General features: G+C 41.9%; 1 protein-coding gene across 1 annotated transcript in view; it reads left to right on the top strand.

Annotated features, from left to right (window-relative positions):
• The window catches only part of dcbld2 (discoidin, CUB and LCCL domain containing 2), a 16,480-nt gene extending 2,063 nt beyond the window's left edge, over nucleotides 1-14,417 (top strand). The window contains exons 2-15 of the mRNA XM_008328192.3: nucleotides 78-302; nucleotides 1,539-1,676; nucleotides 3,621-3,672; nucleotides 3,775-3,847; nucleotides 6,918-7,051; nucleotides 7,184-7,224; nucleotides 7,721-7,930; nucleotides 8,487-8,611; nucleotides 9,149-9,296; nucleotides 9,937-10,044; nucleotides 10,116-10,209; nucleotides 10,293-10,342; nucleotides 10,438-10,572; nucleotides 11,374-14,417. Coding sequence (XP_008326414.1) covers nucleotides 78-302; nucleotides 1,539-1,676; nucleotides 3,621-3,672; nucleotides 3,775-3,847; nucleotides 6,918-7,051; nucleotides 7,184-7,224; nucleotides 7,721-7,930; nucleotides 8,487-8,611; nucleotides 9,149-9,296; nucleotides 9,937-10,044; nucleotides 10,116-10,209; nucleotides 10,293-10,342; nucleotides 10,438-10,572; nucleotides 11,374-11,786 — 1,946 coding nt within the window. The 3' untranslated portion in view covers nucleotides 11,787-14,417. The remainder of the gene's footprint in view (nucleotides 1-77; nucleotides 303-1,538; nucleotides 1,677-3,620; nucleotides 3,673-3,774; nucleotides 3,848-6,917; nucleotides 7,052-7,183; nucleotides 7,225-7,720; nucleotides 7,931-8,486; nucleotides 8,612-9,148; nucleotides 9,297-9,936; nucleotides 10,045-10,115; nucleotides 10,210-10,292; nucleotides 10,343-10,437; nucleotides 10,573-11,373) is intronic.

Below are 14,417 nucleotides of genomic sequence, written 5' to 3'. Positions count from 1 at the left end.
AAACACAACTAATTTTCATTTACCATTGCTGTCTTCACCTCCCTTTTCTGAAACTGTTTGTGTGGTTTTCCCTGCAGGTGATGGCTGTGGGCCCAGTTTGCTTGGCCCTACCAGTGGGACTCTGTCCTCTCTGGGTTACCCGAGGACATACCCCAACAACTCGGTGTGTGAGTGGGAGATCAGCGTGCCGCGTGGCAACAGGATTCACTTTCGCTTTGCTGAGCTGGACATAGAAAACAGGAACTGCCAGGTCAACTACCTCCGCCTCTACAACGGCATTGGACCTGAGAGGAGTGAAATCGGTGAGGTTCTGGACAGTATTTAAAAATAAAGTTAAAGTCTAACGATGTTTCACTCTGTGAATGTTTAGACCTTTTCACTTGTTAATTGATGATTTTGAGAAATACTTTGGACTTTAAACCCAAACACCTTGTCTGTACAATTCAGAACCATCAGACACTTCATTGACTTCCCTGACCTATTATCTACTAGTTATTTAAAGTCTAAAGATGTACAATATATGGTATTTTTTACAGATTGGGATATGACATTCAATCCAAAATATTTTTCAGGATGGTAAATCTTAATATGTAAATTTTTAGAGAGTGCTTGTTATTTTAAATGAGGTAAAAATGCAATCGGAAATGTTGGGAGCAGTCCTGAATCAAAGGAGCCGGCAGCTAATGGAGCTATTTGTTTTGTTATGAGATGTGGAGAGGCATTCAGCAGTCACACAAAGCTTTACTAAATGGCCAAAATGACAAAAAGCTAAGTGCTTGATCACTGCTGTAGAGGTTGCATCTGGTCTGGAAACCAGGGTTAGTTGGTGCTGTGAAGGACTGCCTTGGTTTGCCTTAGTAAGAAGCACAGTAAGCATATTATTGTACCTTTTGGATAATCTGATGCCTGAATTATTAATAATAATTCAAAACAGTAAAGGAGCTGGTTAGAATGACAAACCATAATCCACCTAAAACAATGTCACCCTGACGGACATTCCCATTTTGAGGAGGCTGACAGTGACAGCAGTGTTTTTTCCCCAGACTTCAGCATTTCCGCAGCTGTTTCAAGTCGAGTCATGCTACGTAAGCAGTCTGCTGCGGGCTAAAGCAGCAACTAGTTTAAACACTGATGTTTCGAAAAACTAGTTTTATGTTCATGCTGAGATCAACCACTCAGTTAGCAGACAGAGTTGGTTAATGTTGCCCAAGCTAGAGAAGAGTTGGTGTGGGTATGTACCTGTTGCAGAGTATTTGAATTAGCATTCGTATGCCACATTGTTAGCTGTAGCATGTTGCTCTGTGGGCTGCTGCACCAAGTAATTTTTCAGCATGACATGTCAACTTCTTCTGTGAAATTTTACAGCTTTTTCTGCAGTCAAATGTCATGATGTATAGACAAATTGGGTTCATCGATCTGTGCACAATGATAATCCAGTGTTATTATACAGCACAGAACTCTGCTATATAATATTTTTTGTTATACAGCCATGCATAACTCAACTCTTCCTTTTTGTTTTGCCTTATCTTTTTCAACAGTGAAATACTGTGGTTTGAATCTGAAGGTTGAGGAGCTGATCAATTCCACTGGTAACCAGGTTACTGTCCAGTTCATGAGTGGGACACATCACACTGGGCATGGATTCTACCTGTCCTACTCCACCACTGAACACACAGGTAAAACAGTCAAGATTTTGATTTTAACCTGTCCATTTTGGCCTGCAGGGGGCAACAGGTGTCAGGCCAGGTCTGCGCACATTTCTGTTCTGTTTAAAAATTGATCTGGAGCCTGTGTGTAAATATTTAATTTGTTATGATAACATCCATCTACACTGTTAATATCTTTCCTTAGCGATCAATAGCTATAAACAGTGATTAGTGCAGGAATGACAATGCATCTTAAAAGTATCTTCAGTTCTGTGTTTTTTCTTTTAATGTAAACAACTAAATAAAATATTTTTATATCCCTAAAGAATTCCATACCTGCAATTGTTGGCAGGAAAAGCTTCACACTGAATCAGTGAAATAAATATTGTAAACTGAAAGAAATAATATAAATGAGAGTGTTTGGTACAATCTTTCACACTCAAACAGCAACTGTTAACTCAGTGTGAGTCCAATAAGCCCTGTGACAAATTTAGATTTTCCCTAAAGTCACAGATTACCCTACTGTAACGATGCTTTTGGGGACACGTAGTGATTACTGACAGTGCAGTTTCTGCTTTGTCATGTGGAAAATTGTCATTGAATCAAAGTTGAGTAATTGCAGCGATGCGCTGATGTGTGTTTATGTTTGTGTTTGTACTAGAGGAAAGTAATGTGTTATGGTCTGCTGGATGGAACTGAAATACACCGAGCTGCAAACAAAAAAAATCTTTAACCGTTTAATGCAGTGACATTTTCCGTCAGTAAAGGCCTCTTGGTTGGAGGTATTTTCTGTTTGACTCACAGATCCGTTCTAACAGATTTGTGGTGTTTTTGATCATGTGGTCATGACTCAAAGAGTCTGACCACCGCCACAGGTTATTCAAAGAAATCCCAGCAGCCCACACTGTCCTGTGGCCTTTTTATGTGAAGTGGACCATTTAAACACAGTTCTGCATATCTGCTGCTTTTAACTCACCTGTTGATCACAGACAGAGCTCTTGCCTTAAAAAACATTTTTTAAATAAAGTTGTTTTTTACTATATCTGCAAAACAGGCCTGGCTGATTTACTTTTAATAACAGGATAAACCTGGATTTATCAGGATATATATTTAGCTTTAAATAGACAACAGAGGTCAAAGCTCATTCTTTCTGACAGTTTTGCTGTGATTATGTGATAAATGCAGAAAATAGGTCAACACTGTCTTCATACTTCAGACCTGCGTTCTCACGCAGGCAGTGTAGCTGCTCTAATTTGTTAACATGTGTGTCTAAATGGAAAGCGAGACATTCCACCACTAAGGTCTTGTTGTCCCTGTCATGTTGAGGACAGACTTCGTATAAAAACTCAAAATAGACGTCCATCTGAAAATCAAAGTAAAGCCTGGATTTGGACATGATCTGACTCATTACAGAGAGGCTATTTTACTCACATCCTCTGGCCCACTAGCATGTGGCTAGTTGGAAGAACCACAGAAACACATTTCACCTCTTCAAACTTATAAGAGTTGCCGTCCTGGTGGTAACTAAGGTGAACTGGTGTTTCACTCAGTTTGGACAGTGATGCCAGAATAGAACAAATCACACAAAAAATCATCTAGACATTAATTTTTAGTGTCCTAGTGTTATCACTTTATCTTCAAAGTAAGACACTAGGCCATAGAAATGATGATTGAACAGTTATTCTCAAGGTTAAAAAAGTGCTGAGGCCATGTTTTTTAAAAAAATTAATTGTTGAAAGTTTCTCATGTCTAATCTCTGAGTTCTTTTCCAAACAGTCACTATCAACATTCACTGATTTTGCTTCCAGTCTCTAATATTCACCAATGGTCTTTAAAAGCTGCACTGTCTGGACAGTTTCCACTGGTTTCTGACATGTGTAATCATAGCAGAGGGCCAACAGGAAATAAAAGCCTGGGTGATGTGTGGTGTGCAGAAAAAAAGACACTTCAGATGTTGCTTGTTTGCCATTTCAGATCTAATCACCTGTCTGGACAAAGGAACTGATTTCCCCGAGGCAGAGTTCAGGTAAAGGCCGTCTGTTTTCCTGCAGATATTTTCCATCGCTCTGGTTGTCGGGTGCTCGTGGTGTCTTTGTGGTTTTTATTTGCCATTCTTCTTTTTTTGTAGTAAATACTGCCCAGCAGGCTGCCTGACATCCGGCAAGGAGATTTCTGGAACCATACCAAATGGATACAGAGAGGTGAGAACAGTTCTACTGTCTGAGGTTTTATCTGTTACAGTTTTTAGGATGTAGCCTAGCTTCAGTTTGGTCAGCAAATTAAGATGATTTCATCCGCAAGAATTAAAATAAAATTATCCTCTTAAAAATTCCAACAATGAAATCCTAATTAGATCACACAGTTAGCAAACAAGGAGTTAACATTCATTAATTAACATTAATATCTGCAACAACAAACACCTTAGGTTTGAGATTCTAGTCTGTGTTGTCTTTCAATTATTTTCTGCCCATGTGACTGACTTTCACAGCTGATTGTCTATATATATATATATATGTGCATATATATATATACACATATATATACAGTTGTCCCTCACTGTATCGCGGCTCGGCAGTCATGTCCTTAGTGCATCACAGTTTTTTTATATTTTAAAAGTATTCTTGTATCGCGTCTGTACTTCGGGGTTTTCGCAGGCGATCCAGGAACATAACCCTCGCGATAGACGAGGGACCGCTGTATGTAGAAAATAAACCAAAATATGTCAGTGTCTCCTCTGTCTGCTGTCTGAGAGACTGTGTAGCCAGAAACACCATCACCTAGATCTCCATGTCGTCCTCTGGTTTGTGAAGGGAACTAGTCCTTTCCTGCGGTCTGCGTCTGGCATCCCTGGTTTCCCAGTGAGTCATGGTACCCATTGTTCTCCTGCTGTTTGGTCGGAGCCCCTCAGTTTAACCCACACACCGACTCATCACAACTGATCAGTGACTCACATTCAGCTTTGATTATTTTTGCCTCACGTGTCTTTGATAACGAACTTTCAGTTTGATTCAGTTCAGGGCCTCCTTTAATTTCTTGTGCAAACTCGGCCCCCGCTCTGTGGAATGCTGGTCCTGATCTGATGACCTCACAACACCCCCGCTGAGCGTGAGGTCATTTGTGCAAAGTCTCCACTTGATGACCTCATGTTCAGAGCTCGAGGTTCTTTTTGTCATCTCACAGAAGGACAGATGGAGGGAGGGAGGGAGGGAGGTGAGGAGGATCATTGCTGGTTGAAGGGAGGGCAGGGAGGAGTTTCGGGGTGTGCTTCAGGGAGTGAGGCACCCTCACAGGAACAGAGGAGGGGCAGGGTCAGCGGGTGAGGAGGAGGTGAGATAATAGTTTGGACGAAATAATAAGTCCTGTAATACACTCCAGCTGTAAGAGGGTGCAGAGCTGAACGTTGGATAGTGTGTGTGTGAGAGAGAGAAAACTAAGTGTGGGTGTGATTTACAAGGTGGACCAACTCTTTATGCAAACATTTCTGTCTATTTTGTGCATGCTTTTGTGTTTAAAAAAAAGAAGAGCAAAAATCTCATTTTCATTGGATACAGGTTGCAGTACAAGCCTGTGCAGTATCATGCATACTTAATTCTGGGATCTGCCGCCCCACCCTGTCCCACTCTGTTCTTTCCTCCCTCTTCACTTCTCCATTATCTGTTACAATGATCCATATGCTGTTTTCCTATTTTTCATGTCCAACTTATCTTGCGTCCCCAGTGTGTGTCAGTGTGGTTTTCTCAGTTGGAGGCAGGGCGCGGCGGTTTTGGAGCAGCGTTTTGTGTTTGTGTTGGTGGTTTGGTATGACTCGCTTTAGGATGTGGTGTGTGTGTATGTGTTTTTTGGGGAAGTTAAAGAGTCACAGAGCAAGTGTTGATTGCCTGTGGCAGCCCTTTGACAGCTGTGCATTTGTGTGTGTGTGTACATGTGTGTGCGACTGTTGCTCCCTGGGCCGCTGGAGTTTTCCCTCCGATCCTGTCGGCTGTGAATTCCAGTGAGGGCCTTTTCCAGTAATAAAATTCCAGCTCGCTCGAGCAGCTGTTGGTGGGAAAGAGCTCGTGGTCAGAGAGGATTCAGGTTTTTCGTCCTGTTCCCAGTGATGTGGCAGCAGGTTTGGACAGGAATGCAGTCGACGGTGAATCATTGCCATTGCTGCTGGGTTAATCTGGCTGCAGAGAAGTGACTTCATGCTGACTCATCTGCATTAATCCTCCCTCAGACTGAAGGTTAAGTGCTGATAATGCGATATCTTCCCATTCGCTCTTTTTGGAGATCCTGTTGTTGCAGCGCTCACATGCTTGAAGCTGGTTGTTCTGACTAAGTTAGTGTTCAAACGTAGCCCCTGAAATCCATCCCACCTGGATGTTTAAGTACCAATCACCAGGTCAACCCATTAAAGGGAATGCAGCGTTTCCCATATTTTTCCCCGAAAGTATCACTTGTTGTGCAGTTACACATTACCTCACCACAGAGAAACCGTGATCCTCGCATGCATTGTTTGTAGACAGCCACAGTGGCTGAATATCAAACTTAAAAATGTTAAATAACATTTATGCTTGTTTTTTTCTTGGCATAGCGACTGCAAAATGTCCCATTGTAATAAAGGATGCAACATCACTGTGAATTACCAATTACAGCTGAAGTGAAACAGGCCCTAGGTTCAGTTTAACCAGTTATTCCCAATATGTTTTCGTGTTTGCTCTGCAGTGATCTTCAGCCTGAAGGATTTGATGTATATCTACAGTACCAACATTGTCTATTGTAACTGCTGTGCAGATGACCACTGAACATCACCCGTGAAAACACAGTAGAAATGACTTAAGTACACAAAGCCACCTGTATTAACATGTTTGCAATCATTTAAGATGTTAATCATTTGCAACGTGCACTGAAGAGAATAAAAAAATGATGGCTCGCAGTAAAACCACAGCCCGTCTGCTGCTGCAGGATCATAATGTTAGTGCACACAAATAGATATGGATTTTCAGCAGGGTGTGTACAGTTATGGATAGACATTACATTCCCTGCACTAATTGAGTCGGAGCAGTTACAGCATGTCTGATTTGAGGCAGATCAATAGTCAGAAACCACTCTGTAATTTCTTCCCTGAGTGACTGCAGGACGTTCGATTCGATGTTGGTGAGACAAAATGTTGTTGTTGTTTCCCGTCGTTTCGTCAGCTCCGTCTTCACAGGCCGGTGGAAGATGCAGAGAGAAAAACTGTCTCAGTTTGAGCTCGGTTTAATCTTTTGTCTTTTCATTTTTGTTTCACAGTCCTCTCCGCTGTGTTTGGCTGCCATCCACGCAGGTGTGGTGTCCAACGCTGTGGGAGGCAGGATCAGTGTTGTCAGCAGCAAAGGCATCAATCGTTACGAGGGCACACTGGCGAACAATGTCACTTCCACTGGGTAAGGTTCAGAAATCCCACCTCATTCCCGGTCAGGCCCCTCATAATTGTCAGTGTAGTAGAGAAAAATGTTTTAATTACACAAAAGTGTTTTTCCAAGTCTGACCTTCCAATCTGTGTCCCCACTCCTCAGAGGAACCATGTCCAACAGCCTCTTCACGTTCAAGACAAATGGTGAGTATTTTTATACTCAGTATCAGAAAATAAAACATGGCACATCATCAAACAAAAATGTTAAAGGTATGTTTAAAAATGTTTTTTTTAGATTTTAAATTACTCTTAATTTGCTTAACCAATGTAAAACCTGGGCCTGTTTAGTTGAACATGCAGGAGTTGAGGAAAGACATGCATGAAGATCTTCCCTTTTTGTTTTTATAACCTCTGCTTCCACCTAGTATTTATCTGTGCTACGTCTCATTGACAATTTATGAGCAGTACACGAGAGTAGTTTCCAGGCCGTTTAAGTCAAACTGGATAAAAAGTGTCTGATGAACTCAAGCAGCACAGTGGTTGAGAATCACTGCTCTAAATATACTTTGATATTCTTATATGTGGCCCACAGGCAGCAGCTTCACATCCTTTACAAAAGCTATTAGTCTCTGCATCTGATTCAATTCCTGGGACATTTTATACTGTTGTTGATGCTGATAATGGTCTCTATCTCTGTAAGGCTGCTACGGGACCATGGGCTTGGAGTCAAAAGGCGTTCCAGACACTCAGATCTCTGCCTCCTCCGTGTGGGAGTGGAACTACGCTGGTCAGCGTGAGTGGTTGGCTTCAGGAGCCCGCCTCAAAAAGGCGGGGTTGTCCTGGGCACCGGCCCAGAGTGACCAGCAGCAGTGGCTGCAGGTGGATCTGAAGAGGGAGAAGAGGATCACAGGTACAAGTTCTGTTGGTCGCAGCTCAAGGTCTTGAATTTTTGTCACTTATGAACGGTTTTCTTCATCTCCCAGACCCACAATAAATGGGAACACTTGTTAGATTTTCAAGGGAGACGTGGCCAAGCTGGGCAGCAGCAAATACAACGATATAAAAGTATTCAAATTACAGGCGTGTTCTCAAAAATAACTCTGCTTCAAATCAGTTTGGATTTAAGTTAATGGTTTACATGGTGTAAAGAAGCTGGGAGAAGCATAACGAGTCATCAAGTCATCAAATGAAGACTTCGTAGAGAGCCATTCATAAATAAGAGGATGAAAGAAGTCTAAAATACAATGAAGGGTACTACTATAAAGTACTTTGTTTTGAAGGGTTTTATGTAATTCCTCATCTTAAGCAAAAACAACAAGGGCTTGCTACTCTGCTAATGTTTATTATCAGAAATATAGGGAACTAAATTTAACTAATTTTGTATCAAATAAAAAAAATCTTTGGCTGTAAAGTCTTTGTCAGCATCAGCTGCTCCTCATTGGTTCATTGCTCCTCTCTCTGTCCAGGCATCATCACCACAGGCTCTACTCTGAGAGAGTATCAGTACTACGTGTCTGCGTACAGGGTCCTGTACAGTAAAGCCCCCCCACAGTGGTTCATCTACAGGGAAGCCAATTCTACACTAGACAAGGTAACACAATCACAAAATCAATGAGGAGTGTTTACTCACAGTTACATCATTGGCTTTTAGGCCTTTTTTTTCTCCTTCCTGTAAATTGTGCAAATGGCCAAATATGTCACCTTAGACCCTTTCACTTTGTTCGTTTCCCTAGCAACTGGTATTGACTCGGCCACATCTGCGGCAGGAAACGAGAACAGTCGGTGGTTTGAGTTAAGTGCTGTAGTAGACAAGTCAAGGCACCGGGGCATTAATAATGAAAGGATATGGATTTAGTGGCCGGGTTGTTAGACTGGAACTGCTGTCAACAGAGCTGCTCTCCGCTGTGATTCCCAACAGGCTCTTACTGCGTCCAGAAAAGTAGTTATGAGGCTGCCAAGTTGAAAAATAATCAGCTTAAGGCTTAAAGTGCATTTTGTTCACGGCCTGAAACACTGAAACATGAACTGCTCCCATAAACTCCTTTATCCGCCAAACTACTGCTGCACCGAGGAGTCGGGTTTTCATCTGCGCTTTAAAAAGGATGGTTTGGTTTTCATTTTATGACAGGTTTTCCAAGGGAACAATAACTACCTGCACGAGGTGAGGAACAACTTCATTCCTCCCATCGAGGCTCGGTTCTTGAGGATCAACCCGACCGCCTGGCATCAGAGAATAGCTCTAAAGGTGGAGCTGCTCGGCTGCCAGATCCCTGAAGGTACACGGAGGCTGTGCCTTCATAGACACTACGTGAGAAACGGACAAGTCGACAGTTGTGCTGGTTTGAACTGTTTATGTTGAGGTTTCAGCTTCACCAAAGTTGATGATGTTATACTAGAAAATATAAAATGACACAAAGATTATATGACTAAATTAATTTTTCTACATGTGCAAAGTTGAATGTTTTGGTAAAGTGTATGTGAATATATTCAGTATATGGGAATATATAGGGGCAGAAAGTGAGCACGGTCAGTCAGAGGAGCAGTTATATTCAATTATTTTTTTAGAAAGTTGGTGGTTTGTTTTTAACAATATACTAATATCAGTTAATGTTTCCAAAATGTTAAATATCAAATTGAATTATGAACAATTTTCCTGTCTTTGAAGTACGACATGTGTGTATATATATATATATTTTTTAATTATGACCTATTTAGTGGAAAATAAAAGATAAAGCAGGACAGGAGATCCTGTATGTGAGTGGACATCACTTGATGATTGCCTTATACATTTTTAACATCCAGCTCACACCAGCACAGCACTGATGGTTTTGTCCACTTCTTAGATACAGCCTGTTGATAAAAATGTGTTTCTGTGCAGCGAGACGCTCAGATGTTTCTCCTTTTGTCTGTGTACAGTGAGGAGGGGGTCGCCTCCTGTTAGCTCAAAGCGTCCACCCCACTCGGTCCAAACCACTCACACGCCAGACATTAGAAACACCACGATGCCTCCTCACACCAACAAAGGTTCGTCACTCGTCGATCAGACGACTGAACTCACACATTTATCGCCTGGTACTGATTATCTCTGTGTTTAGACATTGCTCTGGCAGCAGTTCTGGTTCCTGTGTTGGTCATGGCTCTGACTGCTCTCATCCTGACTATAGTTGGGGCTTGTCACTGGAAGAACAGGTATTTCTGATTCCCATCATAATGACTTCTAAAAATTCCTCCAAGAAACTGCAGTTTTTGCCTCTGAATTCCCTGCACCACAGGAAGAAGAGCTCTGAAGGAGCGTACGATCTTCCTCACTGGGATCGCACAGGTATGCGCCACTCCTCATCACGCTGCATTATGGGCTACCTGCAGTGTATTTGTCTGGTAACGCAGCTGTGCATTTCCTCTGTGTTCCTGCTGCAGATTGGTGGAAGAGCATGAAGCAGCTGCTTCCCTCCAAGATCCAGGAGTCGGAGGATTCCATCCGGTACAGCAGCAGTGAAGTGGGCCGGCTCTCAGGAAGAGGCGCCGTACCGAGACTACACGCTGAACCTGCAGGTACGCACGGTGTTCGAGGGCTGTCTCTAAGAAATGAGGTTTAGAATGAGCCAGACCTTTGGAGATGGAGGTGAAGTCAGTTTCTCAGCCAAGCCAAGAAAAGGTGATAAAGTTATAGGAGCAACTAGTTGGGCAATTCACTCCAAAACTAGTTAACAGAGATAAGGGACAAAACACATTGACCATGTCCTCCAGCAGGACGGTGTCAGACTTCATTCTGCACACACCACAGAGGTGTGGCCTCAGACAGTGTTAAACCAAAGACTGCTGAGCAGCTCGGCTCTTAAATGCACCAAATGTGGGTGAAAAGTTCAAAGTTCACAACTGCACAAGAATTATTATCCTGGATTCCCAAAAGGTTAAAAGAGTGAGCATGTTGCAGTTATCAGTTTCTGAAGTCACTTTATAGATGAATGTCTTAAAAACCCTCAGAAAAATAAACTAAAAAAGTTTATTTTTCTGAGCTCCAAGGCTAACTAACCTTTCATCATTTTGTTTTAAATTAACAACATTCCTATAATAGAGAAAAAACACTGTCTTACTGAAAAAGTTGTGAAACCTCGTCTGCACTAAATCAGACTTTGTAGGAACATTATGTCAACTGGTTTACAGAGCTGTGTGGAAATAGGGATGTTTTACAACTGTTCTTGTTTAAGATGGTTGTTCTGTGAGGTAAACACCAGAGAGTCTGCTGGAGACGGATGATTCAAAGATGAATCTTTGGATTTCCCACCAAACACTCCGGTTTCTCAGACCGAAAACATCCCATTATTAACAGACTCCGCCATGTTGTCTCCTCAGAATATGCTCAGCCTCTGGTCAGCGGAGTTACAACACTGGGTGCGCGTTCAACTTTTAAACCCGATGAAGGTCCAGACCCAGGATACTCGGATCCGGATCTTTACGATGCCCCGATCTCACCAGATGTCTACCACGCCTACGCAGAGCCTCTCCCGGCCTCGAGATCTGAATACGCCACTCCAATTATAGTAGATATGGGCTGCCACCCTGTAGGGGGCGCCACTTTGAACCAGCCCGCTGCTGTGTGTGGTTTAATGGGCGCAGGTCTCAATGCCCTGCTCACACGGACAGAAGGCAGCCAGAAAGGGAGGTCGGCGTACGATACACCAAAGAACACCACTGGTCAGGCGTCTGAGGATCTGACCTATCAGGTGCCTCAGAGTTGCACACAGAAGACAACGGAACAGGGCTGAAGAGTTGGGACGCACACAGCCTTTTATTCGCCCGTCACAGCCCACAAGACAGAGACGGGGACGGGCGGTTGTTGAAGGACGAAGAAGTCCTCAATGAACACTACCTTAGTTTTAGAATCATCTGGAGATGTATCGCCCTAACCGTCTCTGCATGGCCCTGACCTGCTTGTGTGGCGCCTTTACAGTCCTATCACTGAATCTATAAAGATGAATGTGTATATGTGTTTGTGCCAGAAGAGGGAGTCAAGAGTATAGACCGTACATAGGAAATGGAGCAAGGCAGCTGTGTTCAAAAGTAAAGTCACAAGCAGATAGCAGTCCACAGATGTCGGGACAACTAACAACAACTTTCTGTTGCTGTTTCCTACATAAGGCTGATCATAAATGTAAAATAATGGTTAGGCTTATTGGTAGAATGTTAGATTGTTCATGACAACATTCTTTTTAACAGTCTGTAAATACCTGGCACAGTAATAATGTGACTGTAAGTAACCAATATGCTCCACGACATGTGTGTATATATATATATATCATTTTTAAAACAGCATCGGGGTAAAACAACGTCTCACAATGAAGGGAAAATAAGAGGAATTTGGTCAAAGGTAAACAAACAGGACTGTTGCCATGTAAAAGCACGGCAGCTGATTCTTAGACTTTTCTTTGTTTTTAACTGTCTTCAGAATGTTGATACAAGTGCAGCGCAACATCAATTACATGTTAACAAGACACCACAATGTCTCAATTAGAATTGGTATACCTGCAGCTAGAAGTAGCTTCATTCAATTAAGCAATGAGCCGTCAATTTCCACAAGCTTTACTTTTGCAACCAAACAGCCTGGTCCATTTCTTATACAGGGTCTACGATTGGTTGGAGAGAAGCAGAAAGCTGACTACTATTTGATAAAGACTGTGTCTTGTCCCTGTTCTGTGATTCTGTAGTTGTTCTATCCTGTGAAACTGTGATGATTTTTTTGTCGCTATTCTTTTTTTTTTTCTTTTTCTGTTAGACATCAAGCCAGGTTTTTCTTTAGTTTTAAATCAACTGCATGTTAACCCCAAAGGTTAAAGGTTAAAACAATCCTCCTTGGAGAAACTCACGGTACGTTCTTTGTCTTACTTTTGTTTTGTTTTTTAAAGCATGACTTGAATTTGTGAATAGTTACAATAATTCCATTCTTGCAAAAGCCTAAAGTGATTTACTGATATTTATTTTGTTATTTTGACATCCTGCTGATGAGGAGAGACGTTTATCAAACAAATAAAAAACCCCAATGCTACACTCGCTTAGTACTGAAGCAACAACAACAAAAAACAGACCACAGACCATGAGTCAGTTTCCCTCCACGTATATATATATATATATATATATATATATACACACACACTACAACAAAGAGACATATTCTACAGTGCTGGAGACCAAATGTTTTCACTTTGCTGTGTTGATGCTGTATTGACTCACAATACAAAGATGCCAAACACTAGAGCAGTCTTAATGAGTGGTGGAACAGAGAGAAGAAGTGACTGTGCAAAAGTCTCAGGTCACTGCTGGGTTTTTTCAACATCAATTTTAATTTTTTTATTTCATACATGACAATTCTGTCCTATGCTCAGCTCTGGGTGTTTTTGTTTTTAACATTTTACACCGTCATCCACCATTCAATTTCTCCTGTTAAGCATGTGTGTCCCGCTGAAGCAACAACGCAGAAATGGTCGCATTACTTTGCATTTGGCTTTTATTTTGTCCAATCAGATGTTAGGTTTGTAACCTTAAACCTTTTAATGCAACATGAGCCCTTTTCACCTGTTTCAGTAGTCCTGTTATTAGAAGGGTCATGGGGCGTTCACAGCTAACACCAGTACAAAGTGTCAAAGAACTCACAGGGCTGTAAACTGGAACTGAGCAAGAATCGTCCGGCCTCTTCCAACATTTTACTTTCTATATTTAGAAGTAAAATGCCATTTTCCAAGTTACAAATATTCTATATTGTCACAGTATCAATGCTAAGACAACATGGACTAATGCCTAAGACTTTTGCACATGACAATAGGTGAGGGAATCTTATTGTTTTTATTGTGGTTTCCTGTGTGTGTTTTTGTGTTAGTGCATCATGATTAGTCTGGTGGACACACCCCCCCACCCCCACCCCCACCCCATTAATTATGTACATTGACGTCTGTATGTGTGTGAAGTTGTTCCCCTTCCCCAGCTGTGTGTGTTTTCCTGATAATGACCCAGTGTGATGATAATGAGAACGATGATGATGAAGATGATGATGACAACGATATGACAACAATGTAGCTTATAGTTGTGTTCTGTTGTGTGTGTGTGTGTTAAGCACCAATAGACTGCATTCCTCTCCTGTCCACTTGTGGTTCTGGGCTGACCAATCACAGAGTGGCAGCAATGTGTAGATTAAGAGAGAAAATAAAATCTGAACAAGCTGCTTTTAGAACTTTACGGAACTGTTCACTCACACACACACACCCTTTGTGCTATGAAACACTCAACACCGATGGTGATCAACACTCACAGCTGTGTATCTCTGGTCACAGCAGGGGGTTGTGTTTATGTGGCTCTCACTGATTGTATATAAAAAAAAATAAATAAAGAGCTATTAAAAGGTTTTA

The sequence above is a fragment of the Cynoglossus semilaevis genome, chromosome 16 (genome assembly GCF_000523025.1).
Source record: "Cynoglossus semilaevis isolate Cse_v1.0 chromosome 16, Cse_v1.0, whole genome shotgun sequence".
In the NCBI taxonomy this organism is placed as follows: domain Eukaryota; kingdom Metazoa; phylum Chordata; class Actinopteri; order Pleuronectiformes; family Cynoglossidae; genus Cynoglossus; species Cynoglossus semilaevis.
This window is presented reverse-complemented; position numbering and strand designations above follow the sequence as displayed.